Here is a 24,165-nt window from a genome sequence, read left to right on the forward strand (position 1 = left end):
AATTTCACTTGCTTTTAGAATTCTCTCAATTTAGAAAATATATTTAATGCTTAAAAACAAATTGGTTTCGCATTCTCGTTTTTCTTATAGTTTTCTTGGACGTTTTGCTTTCATGAATGTGTTATCTTGCAAAGCCGGTACCGTCCGTAGCCGAAGTTCGCATGTTTCATTGTATTAATAATTAACAATTCAAAACGTTGATCTGTATCCTAAATATATTTTGTTTTCTTTCCTATGACGTTTCCGAAATTAACATCTTTTTAAAATTAAAATTCTCAGTCTAATAATAAAGCACGCGATATCTGACCTGTGGTATCGTACGTGCTATTGGTTACGTGGGTGTCATACCGATTTCATTTTATCTCTGATACATTGTTTCCGCGTGACCAGGTATAGTTGCTAATTATTTACACTCTTAAAAAGTAGTTCTAATGTTGACAACATTTTGTCTCACCTGCCTGTCTTTTTCTACCCCAACAGTACTTACATATTCAATTGTTCTTGTATATACATACAATGTGTTTCTCATTCTTTACGCACGTTTTCCTCTAGCAATATTTTTCCGAGTAATTACCTCAAGGTGCTTTAATATGGTTTTAATTTATAACGCCGTTCTAAATTAACGATATTTTATTTCACTTGTTTTAAATTAACATGCAATGTACAAGAGTGTATGGGGTAGCAGCGATTCGTAAAATACAATAAAAAATAGACTGTATGTTCTTATTCTAAGATTGTCATTGTGCGCGATAGTAACTGTGTCCATAACTACCATATATACAGTATAAAAAGGATTAATATCATTAGATATGGCAGAGTATTAAGTAAATGATTTTTGAACCGGAGGTAGATACTCATTGTCCGCATCCAGGGTGCTGTTTCTATAATCATTCAATAGTAATTGCTCGTCGTGTTTTACGTTCGTTTTACTTTCTTGGAAGACAGATTCAGATACGGTTCCTTTTAACCATGCTTGATCCAACGGTGCAAAAACGGCGACCTAAAAAATTTTATGTTGCGATAAGTTCTCTTTAATTTACATGTATATTTCTTCAATATGTAAATTAATGGTTATTTCCTACAAGAATTCGCGAAATTCTAGAGAGCTGCTGTTCACGCATGCACTCTTATTACTCAGGGCCTGTAACTAATTGCAAGTCCCCTTCAATATGTAAATATTTTACCTGATTTGTTGGAAGACATCCCGTATCCTGACTATAAATTCCAATCAAATCGTAAAGACCGTGTTCGTTTCGGCAAGCGAGTGGTCCTCCAACGTCCGTTTCGCAAACGTTATCCTTTTCCTCCTTCGGTTCAGCACAAATGATACCGTTCACACTGTCCGCTCCAAAATTTCCACTCAACAGTCGTTCTTTGCAATGTTCCGTCGGTAACACGTTCATGTCGACTACATGCATGATCGCGCCAGCATAGTGTGCTAAACGGAAAATCATTTTGTGCTTAATGAAAATGTCTATTGTCTGCCAGGAGGTTTCAGTATTTCTTATCTACCTTGAAGAATGGATTTTCCCCAACCGGTGGTAATGCACTGTTTATTTTTCGCAAAATAATTTGGTTCTGGCAAACAGAGAGGACTTATGTGAAGATCCATAGTGGCTGGTCTTTCGAGATGTAACATCGCGAGGTCGTGTTCTCCATATCCTTGTACGTAGTTAGGATGCACGTCGATCGACGTTATATTGATAATTTGGAAAGGTAACGGTTCTTCGTGTTTCAGCTCGTATCCCAACTTCCATTCGCCTAATTTTATCGAAACATCACTCGGCGACAGGCTTAAGTTATAAATGAAACAGATCGATTAATGAAATTAATCAGGAAATTATTTATACGCGACTACGTTTACCTGCTTCAGTAGCAAAAGATAACAATTAACAGGTCCAATTTAATAATTTAAATAATTTATATTTACTGAGTACTTGACTGCTATTGAAATAGGTACATAGTACTTACATACTCATATGTTTGCTGCAAATAGGAAATTCTTTTACTATATTAATGAATCGAACTTTACCCGTTGACACAGTTAGCTGCTGTTAATATATCTTCGGTGCCAATTAAAGCTCCCGAGCAAAGAATTTTCCGTTCTTTCGAATGTAAAACCATTGCTTGCCATGGTATTTCTCCAAAAACTGCCTTTGATTCTTCCCGTATTTCTGACTGTTGCGTTACCTGGTAACAAAAATTATGTAATAACGAAGGTATTTTTTTTTAAATACTTACCTTATTTCTCACGCCGCATCTTAAGTTTGCCTTATCGAAATCAGTGTGCACGTCTTGAACTATACTCGGAGGTACTAACGTTTCCATAGAAACATCAGAATTTTGTGGTACTAGCGCTGGTTCAGGCTTTTGCACCGTTTGTGTAGGATACGATTGCACAGGCTTATATTGCACAGGTTTTTTAGCAGATTTGGTAGGTGACTTAGAAGGTGGTCGCACTTTCGCGATATTCAGAAAAGTTGGGAATCCTTGCTCGTCGAATCCGCCAGTATAATTAGCAGGAAGATTGCCCGTTGGCCAGGGATCGACGTAATTTGGATCGCGGCAACATTTACCGATTGTACCAGTTTCCGTATTTCTGCAGCTCTAAAATTCAATCGATTAAATCGAATCGTATCTTCAATTACATTACTTCCACTTACGTTCAACGGTACACGTCGATATAACTGTTTCTCTGAGAACGTAACAGGTTCTGAACTAATCGTACCATCGAGGGTACAAAATTTCTCTTCAACGCATAGAAGAGCTGCTGCACAACCAAGTTGCACATGCGTCGGAATCTCAAAAGTGGCCGATGAGTCTGATGTAATAATCACATTATTCCCATATGTTTTAGAAACATTAATTTAATTCTGAATTTTTTTTAAATAAAGAGAATATACCTATTGGATTTTGGTCAACGTTTTGTTTAACTATACCAGTCGGATTGTATTTTGTAAACGATTTTTGAGTCGTTCCTTGAAGTTCTTTCGCAATCGTACAACAAATTTGATCCTGAATCCTGCACTCTTGATTCTATAAAAAGCAAACGAGGCTGACCGTTATTCCTTAAAATTAAACTATTCGTTTAGACGTTTGAACAGATTTTTACCTGTGTAGACGGAGGATAAATGGTACTTTTAGCGAAATCGATGAAACCATTTATACAATCACTTGTACTGGTACAAATTTTATTCGCTCCGACGCAACTAATTGTAAAGTCGGCTGCCTGTCCCGCGAGGTTCGTACCGCCGGAAGTGAAATAGTCTTCACTAGGTTCTCCTTGATTAATTTTTTGTCCGGTTTGAAAAACGGCTTCGTTCTGTTGTGCAGGAGTTTGAAATACCGCTTGTTGTTGTTCGGGAATTTGAAATGCATCTTGCTGCTGTTCGGGCACTTGAAATATTCCTTCTTGTTGTTCGGGAATTTGAAATGCACCTTGTTGCTGTTCGGGCACTTGAAATATCCCTTCTTGTTGTTCGGGAATTTGAAATGTACCTTCTTGCTGTTCAGGCACTTGAAACACTACGCCCTGTTGCTCAGGTCTTTGAAATATATCTTTTTGTTGTCCAGACGCTTGAAGCAATACATCCTGTTGTCCAGGTGTTTGATATATCACATTCTGTTGGTCAGGTATTTGAAATGTGGCTGCCTGGTCTTCAAAATTTTGAAATGCTGTTCGGATATAAAAAAAATCGCGTACGGAAGCACATTACAACACAGCACTTTAACAAGAAGACAAGTATACTTAGAAAAGTTTATTTAATAATCAATCAAAATAAAAAGCTTAATCATTCATGAAAAGCGGTGAATCGATTCAATGTCCCGTTATTGTTGTACTATTTTTTTTTTAACTTTACCAATAAAATTATGATAGTTACGTTCCATTTGCGCGTTAATCAAAGTTCACAACTTCTTTGTAACACGCGTAATACATTCATAAAAGTTTTCTGTGGACAAAAACTCGAATAGTTTCGTGAGTCATTGTACATACTCTAGACTAGTATATGCTACGTTATTTGTATTTATACACATATTAATGTATACACGTTTAACAAGGAAAACGAAACCGTCTCTACCTACAGCTTTAAGTATTTTACATACGTGTGTTACATACATAGATTACGTGTGTCTGACTGGACAAATATGAGATTCTTAGAAACCAGAGATGTACAGACCTGTGCCAGCAGCCTCAGCTTCAGGTGATGTTGGGAATCCATTTGTCGAAAAAATAGTAGTGATTAATATTAATGACACGACAAGCATTTCTTTTGTATTTTTACTACGCACCTGTAGAAATAATAAGACAAATGGTATTTAAATATCTCATTTAGACATCATGTAGTTAAATAACAAGAACTATTTTCTCAATACATCAAAGCTACTATCACAGATACTTACTATTTATTGATTGGATTCTACCAATATTCATCCGTATTAATATTACGGTGAAAACGTATATAATAAATTATTCGAAAGGTCATTTGATGAAATTGACTCCTAGAAGCTAATAAATTTTAATGCAATAGCGAAAACGCATTCTTCTAGAAGCATTCCATCCGTTAAGAATATTTGCTAATCCATTAGTCATTCTATTTTATAGCTATTCACGTATCTACTAATGCGAATAGACTTAAGTAGACACCAGTTCCAAGTAAAAATATATATTCAGATAATTAATGGATAAAAATAAATACTGGCATTGAATAAGAATCTCAGACAATAAATTTAGTTTACATTTATTTCAATAATTTATGCATCAATTTGTCTAGCTCTGACCGGGAATATCATTTTCTAATAAGTAATCCTGTTTATCGCAGTGTTATAAAATAAACTTAGGAACGAATGTAAGAGAGTGACAAGTTCCGTAACTAAATACGAGGAAAGTATACGCGTACATAAAGATGCTGGCGTCAGAGTAAAGTGGTGAAAAGCATTAATTTTAATTTATGGAAAAAGGAAGACCCACAACCCGGAAATAGCTGATCCAGGCCACATCGTCTCGATCGAAAGAGAAAGGAATACACATACATGCAGATTCTTGATTTTTACTTTTCTAATGTCCTACATTCCAAGAATGATATTTTGGAGCCCACGTCATTCCTTCGTCGACCTCGAGAATGTTTCACTTTACCTCTCTACCTCCCTTTCTCCCTTCCTCGCCTCTGTTGTTTGTTCCTCCACTTTGTTAGCAACTTACTATTTATAGATACAATTTCGAGAGTTTTAGGATCTAAACCTCTCGATTATGATTAAAATATTATTCTCATTAACCGGCGATTTATTACCGAGACCGAAATGAAGCGCGTTAATAAATCGATGCTGCTCTTCAGGTCTTATGTGGGACGCGTTTCTTCCGAAAGTTAAGATATTTCGCTAATGTAGTCTCGCGAAATTCACAAGTATGTTGTAATGTGGCTTATTTAAATATGATTAGTTTCCAGCTTGTTAAGTAATATTATACGTAATATTACATTCTTGATCTTCGCAGACTTCGTCTGTACGAAGTTATTTATCGAAACTGACTTTCGTACTTTCTTCCAATATGTAACAACTGAATTAATTGTTTTAAACTACACATTTAACTTTACTAGATTATAAAAAATTCCTAGATGCGTTAATGAACATTAGTACAGAGTATTAAAGATTTATATTAGACATTCGCAAACATTTAAAAAGAGTAGTGTAAGATTAAATGGTTACTACCACAGAATTACTGTTGCTCTTAAATTTGCCAATCTGGATTCTTAATTCAGTTATTTATTTCTAACATTTTGTAATTAACATTTACACTTTCAACTGTTTCACTTTATATTATTTGAGACATTCACTAAATTATATTTTAAATAAAAACGAAACAGATTATGATCTACATTTAACTATTAATTAAATGTTGTATTGATAACTAGTTCCATAAAGTTGTGAATAAATTTGAAGATTATAGAGTAGATTGTGATGAATATTAATTAGAAGTACGTACGTATTTGGTGGATCCACACGTGATGGGTGCGATTCACTAAATGGAATTTACTTTTCCGCGTGATACCCAAAAGAAAGTTAAAACTGGCGCTGCTTTAGTATTCGTTCTTCTTTTATATCGATTCACTGATCTTCAATATCTCCCTACCATCCCAATCGCAATCGCAACCTTGTACCCACCTTCTTTGGACCATCTTCTCTGACAGTTTCCTTACAGTTGTCAAACTCTGAATGATTATTACTTCTCAATATACATAAATTATACGCGTTCTAATCTCTAAAACTTCAGTCTCGCACTAATATATATATAATATATAATCTTGTTATTATAATATTATATATATAATTGTTTTAAAATATTATTTAAATTGTAATGATTTTCTTACAATTATTTGCATAACAATTAAATATGATATATATTTTTTCATTAATAATGTATATAGGTCTATGGATATGAAACAATTTACATATCCTAATGTAAGCCTAACGTACGCCCCCGCTACTACATAGCCACCTCCGTATTACTTGTTCATTTTAATATTGCCTATTTTAGATACCGTAGCAACTCATCTTCACATCATTGTCCTCTATTGTCACAGAGAATTTTAAGTTTTGACTCATCACTTTATACAAGCACGTATTGCTAAATAATATTTCATTGTGAATTCGTTTTTTCAATAGCTTTCTAAGAAATCTTACGTAGTTTAGAAAAAAAGAAAAAAGTAAATCATTCTCAAAGGGAAAAAAGGAATTGAGAGGACTATTAAATTCATCCTTGTTACACAGCATATTCTCAATGCCTTACTTTGTGTAATGTGAGTGGAAATTAATGTTTCTTTAAAGAAACGGATAGATAACTGTAATTTCGAAAATTGTTTTATGTAATGAAAATACGCAAGTTTGCTAAGATCGTGACGTTGTTCTCAGCTTTAAAAAAATGATACAGTGAAACATCGTTGTCGATCTGGGAAGATGTAATTTGATCCAACAAAAATGAAGATTTCTGGGCGGAGTTAGGGTTGAAAATTGGGACATAAGGAAACTTTTCTCAGAAGTCAGACTCCTGATTGGTCAATTGTAATACAAAAGTTCTGCGGTCGTAAACATTTAAATTGATGAGGGAGAGAACAATGAAATGCATTAACCGGAAGTCTTACGTGGTGGGGACAGGTACCAAGAATGGAATCTCTGACGCTCTCGATTCCTTTACCTTGACTGACCTAAACATCGCCGAGGCACTGCTAATTCTTCGTGTTACACCTGCTTATAAAATATTCAGGCTTACTGAATGAGTTCAGTAATCGATATTGCTACAAAAAAGGTACAAGAGAAATCTTCCCTGCGGCCAGAAGAGTTGAAACTGTATCTTCTGTGCGTTCGCCAAACGGACTGATTAATTCTCGTCCAACTGTACCCGTTCCCTTTCGACCCATATGTATATAAAAATAAATAATACATAAATGTAAAAATAAATAATAAAATAAATGTTTCTTTGCAAATACGTTTATTCGATTTCCAATAAGGACGAAAATAATAACATTGTTCTAAGATTATACACATGTAATTTAGAAATTATATAAACATGTTATTTTGTATGAAATGAAAAGAACATGCAAAAAAATTATTATAGGATAGGTATATTATACATATTAAAAACACAGATATGGTAACGAACATCATTTTTTATTTGTTTCGTGTTGAAAAAGATCTGTGAACATAAGATTTGTCCTAAAAATTTTTCTGAAAATTTTCAAGAGATCATTCTCGAAGAATGGTACAAGCTTTAATAGGTTATTCCTTTCCTCTTGTTGCCTTCTTTTCCCCTGTGCCTTTTCGTCTTCCCGTTATTATTAAATTATACTTAACAAGGAATTATATCAAAGACAGGCAATCGACATACAGGCCATAACAGGCCAACAAATATTTTTTATGATTTTCCACCAAAGCCACCCATTAAATTTCCAAGTCCTCCTGCTGCGCCCTGTTGAAGTTGTTTCATTATATTTTGCAATCCTGGCATACCACCTGTAAAAGAATCGAAATACTTCAGTAATGTTTATAGTTATGTATTTGATCAGTTTATAATGAAAGAATTACCCATTTGATGAAGAACTCTTGGATCCATCATTTTTGCCATTTGATGATTGAACTTCGCCATTTGTAATGAGTTTACATTTTTCGACATATCGCCTGCTTTGAACAAGCCTTTAATACCACCCATTTTCTTTACAACCGCGGCGAATTTTGTATATTGCGTAATTAAATCTTTCACTTCTTTCTCGGTCACTCCGGAACCTTGTGCCACTCTTATTACTCTACCTGGCTGTTTACTAAATAATTTTGCACCATCCCTATTATCCAATTCTATGAAGAACACAAATTTTTATTTTTTAGCAAACGACAATTTTCTGTATATCTAGATTTATACTTATTTATAAAAGAAAATAACCTGAATCGTTCATACTATCCATAATCGTCATTAAACGTTTTAATCTCGCCATTGAATCTTGTTCTGTACCTTTCGACATAAAATCCTGACTGAAGCCTGGAATCATTCCCTATTTAACAAAATCATCTCGTTAAAAATAGAATAATTTTCTATATGTAAGAATAGTGAGTAACAAGTTTGGCAATAACTCACCATTAATTGAGAAAATGGTCCCATTTTCATTATATTTTGGAACTGTTCATACATGTCCCTCAAAGTAAATTGTCCATGTTTGATTTTTTCCAACAGTTCCTCATTGTCATCAAGGTTTAATTCATTCACTTTGTCTATGAGTCCTTCAATATCTCCCATACCCAATAATTTACTAATGAAAGGTTTTGTTTTGAAAGGTTCTAGATCATCTATGTGCTCTCCAGTACCTATGAAGATTACTGGACTCTGTGTTGCGGCAACCCTGCACATTTAGTAATAAGAATATTTATGTAATCATTGTTTCATTAAAGTTTTACGTGTCTAAAAAACATTTTGGCAATTATTTTCACTCACGCTGAAAGAGCACCACCTCCTTTCGCATGTCCATCAAGTTTTGTGATAATGATAGAACCTACATTAACACGTTCTTTAAAAGCTTTTGCTTGAGCTTCACAAGCTTGACCTATTGTTGCGTCCATCACGAATATTATATTATCTGGTTGCTGTAAGCAGTAAACATTTTTATTTGTTATTTCAGAGATAATACATACATCGACTAAAATTAATTATTAAACATTAAGTCCCTTACTATTGCATTTGCGACTTGAAGCATTTCTTCGAACAAGGACTCTTCTTGCTTATGTCTACCACTAGTGTCAACAATAATAATTTCATAGCCTTCCTTTTTAAACATCTCCACACCATCTTGTGCTATTGTAACTGGATCTACCTCAGTATAACTGCAAACAAAATTTGTATGATGTTGGATGTAACAGTCGTCTTACTGATATTGTGATTAATAGAAATAGATAATTAATAAGTCTATATTCACCTTCCATAAAATGGAATTCTGGCTTTTGTTGCATTTTGTTTTATCTGATCATATGCACCAGCACGAAAAGTATCTGCACAGACTAAACATGCTTTCCAGTTTTTCTTCAAATAATGATAAGCAAGCTTTGTACAAGTGGTTGTTTTTCCTGAACCTTGCAGACCAACAAACATGATTATGTTCGGCCGTCCTTTTATTGGCTGATACGCTTTAACTCCAGGATCAATCAGCTGTAACAAATCAAATTGCATTAAAAACGTATTTTTGGATTGTTAATAAATGGTTCAACTTACCTTAACAAGCTCTTTGAATACAGCGCTTTGTATCATCCGTCTCTTATTGAGACCACCGGCCATATCATCAAAATCAATGACAAGGCGTACATTTTCTCTAAGCTTCTTGACAAGCCTAATATTAACATCTGCTTCAAGTAATGCCGCACATATCTCTTTTAGCATAGAATTTAAAACCTACAAATAAAGAAGAAAATTTGCTTACTATTTTGATTAACTACTTGTTTTATAGTTTGAAGTTTTATGAAACTAGGAAATTATTACGTTCAAGACAAATAAAACATTTGGAAAATTCTATAGATGTGATATTTCTCAAATACAATGAATGAACATATGTTACAATTTTAATGACTTATGTCAAAACGGATTTAGGGTTATGTTGCTATACGAATACTTACCTCTTCATTGATGACAGTTGCATTACTGAGGGATCGAAGCGCAGATGTTATTTTGCGTCCTAAATCCGCAAGAACCATCTTGGTGCCGTTAGTTAACTTTTACGTAAATGAAAGAAAATATCCACATCCACTGTATGTTCAATGTATACCTATATTCACACAATTGTTATCCAAATTTTGCCAACGCACTACAGTAATACATTTGATTTTCGGTGGGAAATCAAACTGTACATTTATATCTGTTCATTATAAACTTTAGATTTCTGTATTTTCAGATTGCAGACCACTTTTGTAAATAATTTTTGACATCAGAACACTGACAGGCTGTGAAAACTGGCGAGACCACAAGAAGACGAGAGAGTAAAAATCATAGGCTAGGTTGTGTTATGTTAGGTTTGGTCATTGATAAATGTAGAACAGATCATTAACGTTATATTTATACGATTGAATATTGCTTTCCAAAGCTTTTCTAATGCATTATGCATTTATTTATATATTTATATATGATACTCTATTTACTTGGATAGTAATGCACGCAAATAAAAACAATAAGAGTATAACATATGGAAATTAAATAAGGGTATTGTACTCACTGACTACAAACTCTATATTAGACTTTCACTAATAAGTCAAATGTTAACATTATTTTGCATTAAAAATTAATTGATCTTACCTTAAATTTGGTAGAAGAATTTAAAAAATTGTGTAGCATCAATTATATATTATAGGATCATTGATATTGTAACCAAATTAACCATTTACTGTTACATTAGAATATGCAATATGAGTATATATATATGTACATGAAAAAAATGTTGAGTTTTTCATTATTTTAAATTCTAATCAACTGTTCTATAACGATGTAAACCACGTGGCGTATTGTATACCCAATGTTATATGTGCCATAATTTTGCGCGCACGTTCTGTCGCGCTAGTCTAGCGCTAATCGTTCGTTTGATATCGGTACATTTCAAAAATACGTATGAGTTGTATATTTTTCTTAACAATTATGAAGTAATGTAATGTATGTTAATTAGTGATTAATTGTGGTAATTCAGAAACCATTTATATACTTAAATACTGAATACTCAGCCTACATGACCATAATATCAGTGATTACTGAAGCATAATATTTGACATTGAATAATAACATTACAAGTGATGTATTAAGAGGAAATATGTCCTGTGAATCTTTTAAAGATCGACAGGAAAACGAAATTGAGGCTTTGAAGGTAAACTGTATAATAGATTGCAAATTGTTTGTGTATACATTTTGGATTTATATTTCAATTAAATAATGATCTTGTTGTTTGCAATTTTTTTAATTATGTATCAGCAAATGTTATTGTTATTATTGTGCACATGTTATTTATTTTTACAGAGCATCTTTGGGGATGAACTTCGTGATCAACGTGATAGAAAAACCAAACGGAAATGGCAACCATTGGATATTTTAATTACCTTGACACCACAACAAGGCATGTCAGGTCCAGCTGAAGTACATGCACAAATTGATTTACATGTAATATGTAGTGATAAATACCCTGATGAGTAAGTAAGAATATGTTATAGCGTGATAATGTTAATTATTGATATCAGTGATAGACTAGGAATGTCTCAAACCATTAATTATATTCTTTATAATTACAGAGCACCAAAAATAGAATTACAGAATAGTAGAGGCTTATCCCATTCACAAATTTCAGTATTAAATAATGACTTGGTAGAACTTAGTGAGCGGTTACAAGGAGAAGTAATGATCTTCGAATTAGCACAACATGTTCAGAAATATTTACATAAACACAATAAACCGAGCTATAATAGTTTTTATGACGAAATGGTATCTAGGAATCAAGAGAAGATAGAATATGAAATGTTAGAAAAACAATTAAAAGAAGACAAAGAGAGACAGGTTGGAGAACATTATTGATCATAAATTTATTGTAAAATGTATTATCTTTTATCATATTTGTGCAAATAAGTTTTCCTTTATGTAGTATATTTAATATTTTCATACAGTTATGATTGGTTCTACAATTATTTAAAAGGCATGTTTTTTCTTTTTTAAATTTAATTGTCGTACAACAGAATAATAAATTTCAGGTATTGCAAGATGAGATTCAAAAAAGACAAGAAGCTCTAAAAGCGGAACATCGTAATCGGAAAGAATCCATTTGGCTATACAGCGAACAACCGAACAATCCGTCTCAATCGATACCGTCATCTCCTCAAGACAGATCACGGATTTATTCTCGGAGAAGATGTGTCAGCAGTTCAGAAAGTTCTGATAGTTATTTATGCGAGCACAAGGGCACGAAATTGTTACACTTCGTTTACAATAAAGGTACATACCGTAGAACAAGAATAGCAATAACGAAACTGCAGAAAAGTACTTTTTCAGGGGATGGAGAAAACCAATTTCATTTCGTTAAATTTATAATTAAATGCCAGATTTATAGGGAAGTTTGTAAAATAATAGTATAATCGAACGAATGGGAAAGATGTTTAATGATTGATTGAAATTTCGATAATTTAATCGCGATAGAATCTTTTAAACAAATCCTTTCCTGCCAGATTTCAGATATTCTACCCCCTCTAAGTCTGAAATATTGCAGTCAGTGAGGTACATATTAAAGGATTTATCTAGATCTTTTAGATAGCGATTTTAAATTGAAATAAAAAAAATAAAATACTTCAAAGATGTCAATCATTTATTGAAGTTGTTAAGCGATAATAAGCCTTAGTTCAAATTTTTGAACAAGTTCGTATTGAATATGAGAAAAATGATGATACTTACAGGTGAGCGACAAGTATATAGAGCAAAATGCATGGGCCATAGTCCCAAGGGGTCGGTCGTGTATGCAGGCGTAGACATGACGACTGGAGAATTGTTCGCAATTAGCGAGTGGACGTTAAAGATAAATAATAGCATTGAACAGAGTAGTATTCAACACATTATGAAACAAGTTGGAAGTTTAGAACAAGAAGTAAACCATTTACATAAACTACATCACCCAAATCTTGTGCATTATTTAAATATGAAGTACTTACAAGAAGAAGACAATATATTTGTTTATATTCTTCAAGAATTTGTAGTAAGTGTGATATCTGTTTCGTATTGTACCTGATTCGAAAAGAATGTTGAATCTCATAAAGTACATGTTATTGAATTTTAGATTGGTACTAGTTGTTCCTTTTTCTTGCTGGAAAATATCCCAGTAGATATTGATCTTCTTCGATACATGGCAACGGGTATTCTATCTGCTTTGAGGTACCTTCACGAAAATAATGTTGTCCACAAGGATTTGCGCGATACAAGTATCTATATTGATCATACGGGAATAGTAAAATTGTCTGACTATTCTCTGAATAGAAGACTATCTGATATTTATCAGTTATGTACACTAGTTAAACCGGAACCTGATTTTCCAAGTATCCAAGGAAGAGGCGGAAAGAAAATAGATATTTACCGCTTTGGCGTCCTCATGTTCTCTTTATTAAATGGCTTTATAGTTTCCGGAGACAGAATTGATCTAACGACGATTACACAGGTAAATGCATATTATTGATAGTATAAGATAATGAGATAGAAGTTCCTTACGAAAATTTTAATTTTTCGAATTTTTCAGCCTGACCTCCAAGATTTTTTATCAAAATGCCTTATCAGTGATGAAAGAAAACGTTGGTCAGTCGAACAACTATTGCAACACTCGTTTATAAAAACACCTTTGGGCTATGCTTTATCGCCACCGAAACTACCTCGTAGAGACGAACAAGAAGATCATCAACCCGAGAAACCTGACGTGGATATTCGACAATACGTGCCTCCGTTAGGTGGTCATTCAAGAATTACGAATGAATTCGAGATTCTTAAATGGCTTGGCAGAGGTGCCTTTGGTGACGTTATCAAAGTTAAGAATAAGTTAGACGGCGGGATTTATGCTATCAAACGGATAAAACTGAATCCACGGAATAAACAGCTTAATAGAAAAATTACTAGAGAAGTGAAATTATTGTCTCGAATGAATCACGAGAACGTAGTACGATATTATAATTCATGGATAGAAAGTGCCATTATAACTGATACAATAGACATAGATAGCTCTATACTAACTTCCGATAATAAAAGTCTAGATCCTCCAAGTGTAATTATTATTTTTATATCGCCTATTACATGAAGAGTGGATTTTAGGTAATATCAAACCGCTTTTAACTTGTGATTACTTTCCAGAGTTCGATAATAGATAACATTGAAAGATTAGCACCACCTTTGAAGGAAGCTGAGTGGAACGTTTCATACAAATCTCGTACGAATACAACACATCCTGCTGACAGTGATGACGATAATAGCGATGAATCTAGCGACAGTGACAGTGACGAAGACTGTGGGTTTATGTAAGAAATTCATTTTAAATATTCAGTTTGTGCACCACTTTATATTTTCCCGATTTCACCTTGTATTTACTGTCCAATAAGCCATTTATAATATTTTCAGAAGGCAACTGAGAATGGATTCCTCCGACAGCATAGAGTTTGAAAGGGACACGAACTATCAATCATCCGCATCAGATATAAAAGATGATGAAAATAAGAACGTGACTGAATCAGAAGAGCCAGTTAGAGAGATTCAATTTATGTATATTCAAATGGAATTCTGTGAGAAGAGTACTCTTCGTACGGCGATGGACAGTGGACTTTATGAAGATCAAGAGAGAGTGTGGAGATTATTTCGAGAAATCGTTGAGGGTTTAGCGCATATTCATCAGCAAGGAATGATACATAGGGATCTGAAACCAGTAAACATATTTTTGGATAGTAATGATCATGTAAAAATCGGAGATTTCGGTCTGGCGACAACAAATATATTGTCATCTTTCGTTCAAATGGAGACCGATAAGGACGGTCAAAGTACAGAGAAAGGTAAGTTTTAAAAAGAGAGCATAGAATTTCAAATCAAATTCATTTAAGCATTGAATAATTGCAGGGTTTAGTTATGGTACCGAAGATCTGGGTTCGTTAACCGGACAAGTAGGTACAGCGCTTTACGTAGCTCCTGAAGTTACGACGAAAGCAGCGAAAGCCATTTACAATCAAAAAGTCGATATTTACAGCCTTGGTATCATACTGTTCGAAATGTGTTACAAACCCCTAGCCACAGGAATGGAGCGCATCAAAGTTTTACACAATTTGCGATTGAAAGAAATTGTACTTCCTCCAGAAATACAACAATCTGATATGTCACGACAAGTTCATATCTTACGGTACCGTCGTAATAAATGAAATAATTGTTATTTTTAAATATCTCATTACTAGTATTAATTATTAGCTCTCTGTTACAGCTGGTTATTAAATCATGATCCTAGCCAGCGACCCACAGCTCAAGAACTACTTTCTTCTGATTATTTACCTCCTCAGCGTCTCGAGGAAACAGAATTACAAGAAATGATTCGACGCACTCTTTCAAATAATCAAAGTAAAGCGTACAAGTACTTGATATCTTGTTGTTTCATGCAAGAAGTTAGTCCCGCGGAGGATTTCACCTACGATATGAACTTACCCAGCAAGGTTCATGTGAACTCTATCTCTTGGAAGAGAAATCAGGAAAGAGTGAAGCGCAAAGTTATCGAAGTTTTTCAAAGGCATGGAGGCGTTTATTTAGGAACACCTTTACTGATACCGAAGTCCCAGCAGTTCTGCAATTTTTCAAACTCCAATGTTCAATTAATGACGCGAAACGGAAATATCGTTTGTATTCCCCACGATCTACGTACGCCGTTCGCAAGATACGTTGTATGGAACAATGTGCCTCATATCAGGAGATACGCTATTGAAAGAGTTTTTAGGGAGAAGAAGGTATTATCATTTGTCATGCGTACATTGCTATGAAAAAAATTTGTTCGACACTTTTATATCATTAATAGGTACTAGGCTTTCACCCTAGAGAACTCTATGAATGCGCGTTCGATATAATAAGTCCGACGCCTGATAATCTTTTAATGGAAGCCGAACTGATATATATCGTTTGGGAAATTATCAACGAGTTACCTCCGTTGCAAGAACGAAATTTTACTATTCGCTTGAATCATACGTCCTTATTACAAGCTGTGCTAATGTACTGCGGAATCGATCAAGAAAAATATCAAGATATGTATTCGATTCTTCGAGACGCGCGCGATGGGAAGTTTACTAAGTTTCAAGTGCAGACGCATTTGATAAGCTTGTGTCTAACCGATCAAGCAATGGAGACGTTATTTAATTTATTTGAAACTGAGAGCTCTATTGCTAAAATTCGTAGTGTCTTAAAAACGATTACACGAAGAAAAGGAGACGCTGCTGCTTTAGCTAGAGAAGGATTAAAAGAGATCGAGACAGTTACGGAAAATATAGAAGCGCTTGGTGTGAAGGTAAGATTATATCGCACAATTTTGTATGAAAAAGTTATTCTAACACATAAAAATATGATATAATCGTTACAGTGGCTAGTGGTCGTCGTACCTCTTCTAGTACATAACATAAATCAACACAGTGGTATAATTTATCAAATAACTTGCGAAGTTACAAGACATAAAAGAAGAAGTGGAGAGGAAGTAATATCAGCAGGAGGTCGTTACGATAAGATGCTTAATTCTTTTAAAAAGATTCTTGAACCTACCGAAATGGCTAGCAAAGAGATTAAGCAATACGGCGCTGGAATAAGTATTTCATTAGAGAAACTCGTTTCCGCAGTCTCGGAGATGACGGATTCCTTGGACTGTAAATATGGAATTGACGTAGCCATCTCTTGCATAGGCAATCGTAATCGAGAGAAGGAAATGATCGATCTTCTAAAAGAATTGTGGAATCTCGGACTGAGAGTAACGATTTTAGATATTCCGTCCCTCGAAGAAATACTTGAACATTGCCGAGAAAATTCGATCAATCACGTTATCCTACTGAAAAGCAGTGAAATGGGAAGTGTAAGAATACAAAGCTGGGAACGCGATAGGTTCCAAGAAAAGAGAATGGGCAATCAAGAAATTGCGGAATTCTTTCAAAGATTGGAAAGCTCTACACCCATCCTAAATAGATCTGAAAGCAAAACTTCAGCAACTGATAGTTTCTCGAGTAATAATCCAGTTAACGTCAATATTAATTTCATCTTATCGGAAAGAGATAAACTTTCTAGTAGCTCCAGGAGAAGTTTGAAAAATTCTATGATAGCACAAATGTCCCCCCATTTCCAGAGGATAACGCATAAAATACCAATCGAAGTTTTTGCAGTATTTTTAGAAATGAATGTTATACGAACGATAATAAGTTTCTTGGAGATCGACGAGGAGAACCAAAATTTCTTAAAAAGTATACAAGTTATTATAGATAAGTAAGTTTTAACTATTTGTGCCTTGTGTTAGGAAAATCTTTTTAAGAACTTATCAAATCGAATGATTCATAATTTCCTCTTTTCTTTCAGACATCCGCGACATAAGAAATATATAAAAGAAATATGCGAAGAGATGCAGGAAGTTAGGAAAGAGAAGCAACGGCCCGTATTAATATTATATAGTTTAAACGATAGTCAATATATGACTCTTTTATAAATAAATGTTTTTGCTACAAATGATTCGAAAGATGAAACTTCATAAGAGGAGGATTGAGTTATAGAATTTACTTATTATTCACAATAAAATCATTTAATTTTTTTACATCTAAGCTTGCGAAGTTTACCTTTATTAATCGTTCCTTACACTTTCCTCTTTCTGAGCAATCATTATTATAAATAATTTAATCGACGCGTTCATTCGGCTTGATCAATTCTTTTGATCGACCGAGAATCTAGAGGGCTGAACGGTTCTATTGAATCGCCCTCTGTGGCGTTTAATAGTGCTTCGGCGTCAAACAAAATTTTGAATTACAAACATGGAGTTTAGTTCGCGACCGTTAGTGAGTTGGTTATGAAGAATAGAATAGTCTTAAAACAAACCGTGCATATAAGTTTAAACATAATATTTTCACGATGGAAAGCTTTACGGAAACGTTTAAGTTTCACAAACGTTCTTCCTCTCAGTTGGACAAATGTTCTTTAGAGAAAAGCGAACTGGAAGCTCAACTGAATAGCAAGAAGAAGGATATCCAAGAGAAACAGAAAAAGATATTCGAGCTTCAAGACAAAGTTAGCACGATGACACAATTAGAAGCTCAGATAAAGGAAAAAACGAAAAGATTGGAATCATTTAGTAAAGAGAGAGACACTCTCGAAAGGGAGTTGATCACAACAAAATCTGAGTTGACTGGCATAAAAAGGACACTAGGTAAATTAATTTGATAATCATATGTGAACAGTTTGAGACACAAGTTAATCTCTGTCCACTTTTATCTCAACTTGTACTCTGCAAGTTTTAAGATTGTGTCTATGTATATATATATATATATATTTACTACTACATTGATCAGTAGACAGGTCATATGGAAACCTTTTTAAGACCAAGACCATGTCTTTTTCCTTTATATATTACATCCATAATTAATTTTTAATATTTGATATGCAAAACCCTTTTCTATTATGTATATTATTATATACTTAAGTACAATAATAATCCTGATTGGCAAAGACTGATACTTTGGATTTATAAATCATAACCATTACTTTATAATGACAGAGTTAGAACGTCAAGAAAGGAGAGATTTAGAAACAAGGGCTCTTAGCTTAATAAAAGATGCTAAGCGTAAATGGGAGAATGCTGAGAGGGAAAAGATAGCTCAGTTAAATAAACATATTGAATCACAAACCGTTAGGATAACAGAATTATGTACTAGCAACAATGAGATGAGTTCAAGATTACAAAGGACAGAATGTGAACTTGAGACAGCTAATGCAGAATTGCACAAACTTAGAGTATTTCAGGTAAGGTAATGTCTAGAAGCTAAAATAATTGTTACTGAGACAGATAGAGATAATTATTATTTGATTAGATGCAATATAAGGAATCCCTGGCTAAAACAAGAGAGCTTAATAGACAAAGTGTTCAAGGTGTTGAAACCAAACTGGAAGAGATAGCAGCAAGGGCTCATAATCAGATAGCAGAACTTAGGTCAAAATTAGATTTGGAGGTAGCGAAGAACACAGATTTAGAAACTAAACTAAGGAATGAACAAGATTCTAACCATTGTCGTCAATCAAGACTGAATGTCGCTTTGGAATTAGCTCAGAATGAGCTGAAAGACTGTCAGGAACAGTTACGTAGCATACAGGCAACAATACCAGCCAGAGATACAGAAATAGAAGCATTAAAAAAACAATTGCAAGAAAGATCAAAGCAATTAGAAAATGCTATTGCATCAGAACAAATGGTCGCCACGTTACAAGAACAGTTGGAAATTACGAAGCTGGAAAATGAACAATTGAAACAGCAGTTACAGGTAGATTATCAATGTTCAGTCTTATATAATTATTTATCTGCGCTATAGGTTTTTGTTCTCATTAATAAATGTTTTTTAAAGGTAATAAAATCTGACTTGACTGAAACAATGATGAATTTGGAACAGAGCGAAGCTCTTGCTCTAAACTTGGAACAAGTTGCTCAAGACAAAGCTGCGTTACAGAAAAGATTACAGGATTCTCTTGATAAAGAAGAAGAGCATTTGCGTAAAGTCGGTAATCTAGAAGAATTGTTGCGACGCTTGGAGCAAAGCGTTACTAAATTGGAAACAGAGAATGCTACACTCAAATTGGAGACTGTACAAGTGCCAAGTACTAGTACGATATCTAAAATGGAGATAGTAAAGACAGATACGCACTTGCAGGAGCAAGTGCGGAAATTGGAACAGGAGCTTCAAACGATGAAGGAAAATTTAAGTGCAGAACGTCAAATCACCAAGCAAATGCAGCTTAATTTATGGAAGAAGGAAAAGGAACTATCAGACGCGAATTTGGATAAACGAATCGCAGTGAGAGAAAGTAAAAAGGCAGATGAAAAAATTAAAACGTTGCAGGAAGAGAAGCAGAAATTGATCGAAAGGTTAGATCAAAAAGTGAAAGAGGAAGAAGAGAAATCTAAAAGATTGCTTAAGGAACTGAATAGCGCAAAAGCATCATTGAATGATATTACGAAAGAATCTTCGAGAAATAAATTGCAAGCTGATTCCGCTCAAAGAACTTTGACTCAGGCTAACCATCAGATGGAAGAGCTTCAATCATCGAGTGCTTCTCTGCGCAGAGAATTAGACGCGGCACGGAAACAAGTCCGGGCCAACGAAGATCGGGTCGATAGTTTGACCACCGAGAATCATCGTTTATCGCAAAGTATCGCGAAACACAGCGAAGAAAAACGAGAGTTCGAATCAAAGATAGAAAAATTAGAACAAGAAATTAGAGGGTATGAACTGAACACCGAACTTCTAAAGGAAACTTGTACGGTGCTCGAGGAACAATTGACGGATTACGAGAGACTAACAAGTGATCACGAGACGCGAGAGAATATTTTGATACAAGATAAAATGAAATTGCAGAAAGATTTGGAAGCTACCGAGTCGAAGCTTCGCGAAGCGCGTACGGCACAGAACGAGGAAAGATCACGGAGGCTGACCGTGGAACGGAACATTGAGAGGCTCGAGTCGGAAATTAGTGATATCGAGAGCGAAAGGAATAGCTTGATCACACAGAGGGATCAATATAAGCAGCTCGTACAAGAACTAAGCAGCCAAGTTGAAGATCTGACTAATAAATGCGGAGAACTGGAGTACGAACTCTCCGAGGTGAAACGTTCATTAGAAGCTACGAAAGGTGAATCGAGAATGGTCAAAGAAGAAAGCAGTCAACACTTGACGAGAGTTCACGAGTTAAAAGAGGCGAATTTCGCGTTAATGAACGATTTGCAGAACAGCATAGATCAAGGCCAGGAACTTCGTACGAGGATATCCGAGTTAGAAAGCATCTTGGAGGAAATGCGACAGTTCTATCAAGAAAGAGAAGTAAAAGCTGAGAGTACCAGACAGCAGCAAACCAAGCTGATCGATTATTTGCAGCTGAAATTGGAAGAATGTAGTAAAAAGAAGAAAACAATGTGCGATAAAATTCTTGGCCCCAAACATAAAGAGAATGTACCGCCTAGTGGCATTGGAATGCCAGTAGGGTATCGAGAACTGGAGAATCAGTTGACTAAAGAACGCGCCAAAGTCAAAGCGTTGACTGATCAATTGTTAGCCTTGAAAGCCATGCACATAACGTCAGCACCTTCATCTCCCACAGCACCGCCCGATATCAGAAACGTCAATTATACTACGGAACAACTAACTAGCTCGTTGTCTAAACGTTTAACGCCGCAAAGAATCGGACATAACATTCCGCATCGATTTGAAGTTGGTTTACCTATGCGTGCTGGAAAGTGCTCAGCGTGTTTTGACTCGATTCAATTTGGAAAACGTGCGGCAATTTGCAGCGAATGTCAAGTAATGACACACTTAAAGTGTGCAGTTAACATTCCCGCTACGTGTGGTCTACCCGGAGGTTTCGTCAAACAGTTTGGCAAAAGTTGGAGAAACAGCGATGAAAGTTTATTGACCGGAAGCGTTCAAACTCTATCTATAGATCAACCGGATCAACCGGAGAAGGTATACATTTCATATCATCATTGCGTATTTTGTAATATAATTTGTTATAATATATCCTTTTAAACAGGATGTATGCGAGCCACAGAACAAAAGCTGTAATGCATCAATGGAAAGCTGGGTGAAAGTGCCAGATCGCTCGAAAACATGTTGGGATAGGAAGTATCTTAGATTAGAAGAATCTTGTTTATGTACTTACGATCACCAGCCGTCCCCTGGAATGTCGCCTGTCAATCGTTTAGATTTAATCGACAAAGATGGATTCACAGTATTAGATACTGTGCATCAGCCTGATGTGATGGGAACAGCAAAATCTGATATACAGTTCATCTTCAGAGTGGAATCGAATTCATCGACCACTTGTTGGCCAACATCACGTTTAGACATTATGGCTTTAAGTCATACCGATAAGAAGAACTGGTTGAAGGCCTTAAAGTTAGTTACTAGTCAGACTAACTCGAGTAATATTCATAAGAGTAAAAAGTATCAGACCATATTAAGACTAGAGAAAAATCAGGTAAGCAAGTTTTTTACTTCTAAATGATATTCTAGTTATAAGAGCTACGTTCGGCTGATAGCGCGTGTGCATTTTTTAGTTGGACTTAAACTGTGCTGTAAATTTGCCGGAAGAGAATGTACTTTTATTAGGTGCCGAGGAAGGTTTGTTTTCATACTGCGGCGTCAAATCACGGACACTCACTGCAATCCGCGGGGTGACGAGAGTGCACCAATTAACTTTGCATCCGCATTTAGGAATAGCTTTAATGATAGCTGGTGAAAATAGGCAATTAGTATCTTGTGGTTTAAGGCAATTAAGGAGCAATGCCGTTGCTGCCGAATACTCGAGGCCAGCAATTAACACGACGCCAGTTTTAACTGGCACTGATAGTTGCCATTTATATCAATTAGAAGAAGATATGCTTTGCGCAGCAACAGCGACCCACGTGATGTACGATTCTTTTGGTGTCACTTATCTTTATTCAATACCTGATATTATGTTTAATAAAAATTTGTGATTAGATTGCTCAAATGGCATACGGGAGAGGAGTCTGGAGAATTTATTGGAGTCCGAGAACTTGAAACGACCGAACCATGTAGCTGTGCTATATTTACTCAGAATATCCTTATAGTAGGATGTAATAAGTTTTTCCAGATCGATCTTCAGACTTATTGTGTAGATGGTGAATAAAATAGTCTGATTATCATAATAAATGAATAATTCAGTTATTAACAGTTGAATTTAATATTGCAGAGTTTCCGGAAGAAGATGATAGCTCGGTGAAAGCAGCGCTATCTGGAGTAGCGAAACTAGGCATTTTCCCCGTTTGCGTTTTAAATGTCTCCCCTGTACCTGGAAAAGTGGAGCTATTGCTCTGCTATAATGAATTTGGAATGTTTGTAAATGAAAATGGCCAAAGAACTCGTAGTATCGATCCAACGTGGAATCATTTACCTTTCGCTTTCGGTAAACAAACTTTATAACATTAACATGTGATAATTTAATACACGAAGGTAATAATATTTATGTTTTTACAGCATTCCGTAAACCCTATTTATTCATCATTCATTTTTCATCGGTGGAAATTGTGAAACTCGATAAAAATGCATACACTTCGTCGACGAAAAATCCGGAGCGCATCTTAATCGAGTTATCTAGTCCTCGGTACTTAGGAGTTGGTGGCCCGAAAAGCATTTATGTAGCAACCGTGAATTCCTTTTTAGAATTATTAAAAATTGAAGGTTCTTCCAATATACCGGAGCTAAACGGCAGTCTGACGAGTTTAGATACATTGTACGTGATTGAACAGTGTTTCACTATTTTAAATATTGAAAGACGAATAACAAGTTTAACACATTTTATGTATTTTCTATTACAGAGATCCGGATGACGAGAGCAGTTCGGAGTTCAGTTTTACGTCGAGCTTAATGGAGAATTTAGATTGTCTAGGAAAGAAAGTACATTTTGCTGGCATTCCGAAGCATTAAACATAGTTCCATATTAGCATTAATAAATGTTCTTTCCTCAATATTTTTATGAGAATCGCAAAAGAATTGAGATGAAGACTGTATACATTCAACTTTTTAATGACAAATTTTAATGCGTCATAAAATGTGCCTATAAATTATACATTCTTGCCGATACGTAATGAAGGCATAATTAACGTATACATTGAGAGCTTTGATTGTACAAGAGATTTTGTATATTTATTTTACATTTACTTTAGTATTCCGCTTTTTTTATTAGATAACTAGACTGGAATCTCAAGTGTCTATTATGAAGAGGAACTTAAACATACTTCATAGTATTAGATGACCAAATTTTCTATATTTATATATGTATATCACAAATAATTTCGTACTTTGTGCAAGCTTCAGCTTTCCATAAAAGTAGGAGAATCTGATGTTAATAATTAACTTTTGATGGCTATATGTAAGGAA

At 34.8% G+C, this 24,165-nt stretch overlaps 3 protein-coding genes across 4 annotated transcripts; 1 reads left to right on the forward strand and 2 right to left on the reverse strand.

Annotated features, from left to right (window-relative positions):
• Nucleotides 1-612: 612 nt before the first annotated feature.
• Nucleotides 613-6,270, reverse strand: scaf (inactive serine protease scarface). Its single transcript, XM_018030016.2, has 10 exons — nt 5,981-6,270; nt 4,179-4,290; nt 3,113-3,675; nt 2,904-3,036; nt 2,664-2,821; nt 2,242-2,607; nt 2,033-2,190; nt 1,513-1,793; nt 1,185-1,438; nt 613-1,000 (listed from the first exon to the last, which is right to left on the reverse strand). Exons 2-10 carry the CDS (start codon nt 4,264-4,266, stop codon nt 821-823), a joined length of 2,181 nt encoding a protein of 726 aa, XP_017885505.1. The 5' UTR covers nt 4,267-4,290; nt 5,981-6,270; the 3' UTR covers nt 613-820.
• Nucleotides 6,271-7,641: 1,371 nt separating this feature from the next.
• On the reverse strand, nt 7,642-10,902 carry Srp54k (signal recognition particle 54k). Of its 2 annotated transcripts, XM_018030022.1 has the most exons (10): nt 10,817-10,902; nt 10,144-10,292; nt 9,746-9,922; nt 9,453-9,682; nt 9,210-9,360; nt 8,975-9,123; nt 8,621-8,882; nt 8,429-8,537; nt 8,077-8,343; nt 7,907-8,004 (listed from the first exon to the last, which is right to left on the reverse strand). In XM_018030022.1, exons 2-10 carry the CDS (start codon nt 10,219-10,221, stop codon nt 7,907-7,909), a joined length of 1,521 nt encoding a protein of 506 aa, XP_017885511.1. In that variant the 5' UTR covers nt 10,222-10,292; nt 10,817-10,902. The 2 variants fall into 2 exon arrangements, with proteins under 2 accessions (XP_017885512.1, XP_017885511.1); XM_018030023.1 differs by lacking the exon at nt 10,817-10,902 and having other exon boundaries at nt 7,642-8,004; nt 10,144-10,221.
• A 538-nt stretch (nt 10,903-11,440) lies between these two features.
• Nucleotides 11,441-24,159, forward strand: LOC108628228 (eukaryotic translation initiation factor 2 alpha kinase Gcn2). The gene is made up of 23 exons (XM_026816343.1): nt 11,441-11,694; nt 11,794-12,055; nt 12,247-12,487; nt 12,943-13,238; nt 13,320-13,694; nt 13,773-14,288; nt 14,375-14,538; nt 14,639-15,063; nt 15,128-15,404; nt 15,483-15,996; nt 16,065-16,547; nt 16,620-17,503; nt 17,594-17,714; nt 18,116-18,431; nt 18,780-19,024; nt 19,093-19,539; nt 19,621-21,789; nt 21,935-22,243; nt 22,323-22,675; nt 22,747-22,907; nt 22,979-23,191; nt 23,263-23,518; nt 23,604-24,159. The coding sequence occupies exons 1-23, from the start codon at nt 11,624-11,626 to the stop codon at nt 23,710-23,712; spliced, it is 9,207 nt and encodes a 3,068-aa protein (XP_026672144.1). The 5' UTR covers nt 11,441-11,623; the 3' UTR covers nt 23,713-24,159.
• The last annotated feature ends 6 nt before the right edge of the window (nt 24,160-24,165 follow it).

This window comes from Ceratina calcarata, unplaced genomic scaffold (genome assembly GCF_001652005.2).
Source record: "Ceratina calcarata isolate Rehan_Ccalc_2016 unplaced genomic scaffold, ASM165200v1 scaffold514.2, whole genome shotgun sequence".
NCBI classification, from domain to species: Eukaryota; Metazoa; Arthropoda; class Insecta; order Hymenoptera; family Apidae; genus Ceratina; species Ceratina calcarata.

Coding starts and splice junctions, on each gene's coding strand:
- scaf (XM_018030016.2), bottom strand. CDS start 4,266: ATGCTTGTCGTGTCATTAATATTAATCACTACTATTTTTTCGACAAAT. Junction 2,822..2,903: donor CGTTGACCAAAATCCAATAG/GTATATTCTCTT, acceptor TTATTACATCAG/ACTCATCGGCCACTTTTGAG. Junction 2,608..2,663: donor ATCGACGTGTACCGTTGAAC/GTAAGTGGAAGT, acceptor ATTGAATTTTAG/AGCTGCAGAAATACGGAAAC.
- Srp54k (XM_018030023.1), bottom strand. CDS start 10,221: ATGGTTCTTGCGGATTTAGGACGCAAAATAACATCTGCGCTTCGATCC. Junction 9,361..9,452: donor AGAATTCCATTTTATGGAAG/GTGAATATAGAC, acceptor TTTTGTTTGCAG/TTATACTGAGGTAGATCCAG. Junction 9,124..9,209: donor TTCAAGTCGCAAATGCAATA/GTAAGGGACTTA, acceptor TACTGCTTACAG/CAACCAGATAATATAATATT.
- LOC108628228 (XM_026816343.1), top strand. CDS start 11,624: ATGTCAGGTCCAGCTGAAGTACATGCACAAATTGATTTACATGTAATA. Junction 13,695..13,772: donor ATCTAACGACGATTACACAG/GTAAATGCATAT, acceptor CGAATTTTTCAG/CCTGACCTCCAAGATTTTTT. Junction 19,025..19,092: donor ACAAACTTAGAGTATTTCAG/GTAAGGTAATGT, acceptor TTATTTGATTAG/ATGCAATATAAGGAATCCCT.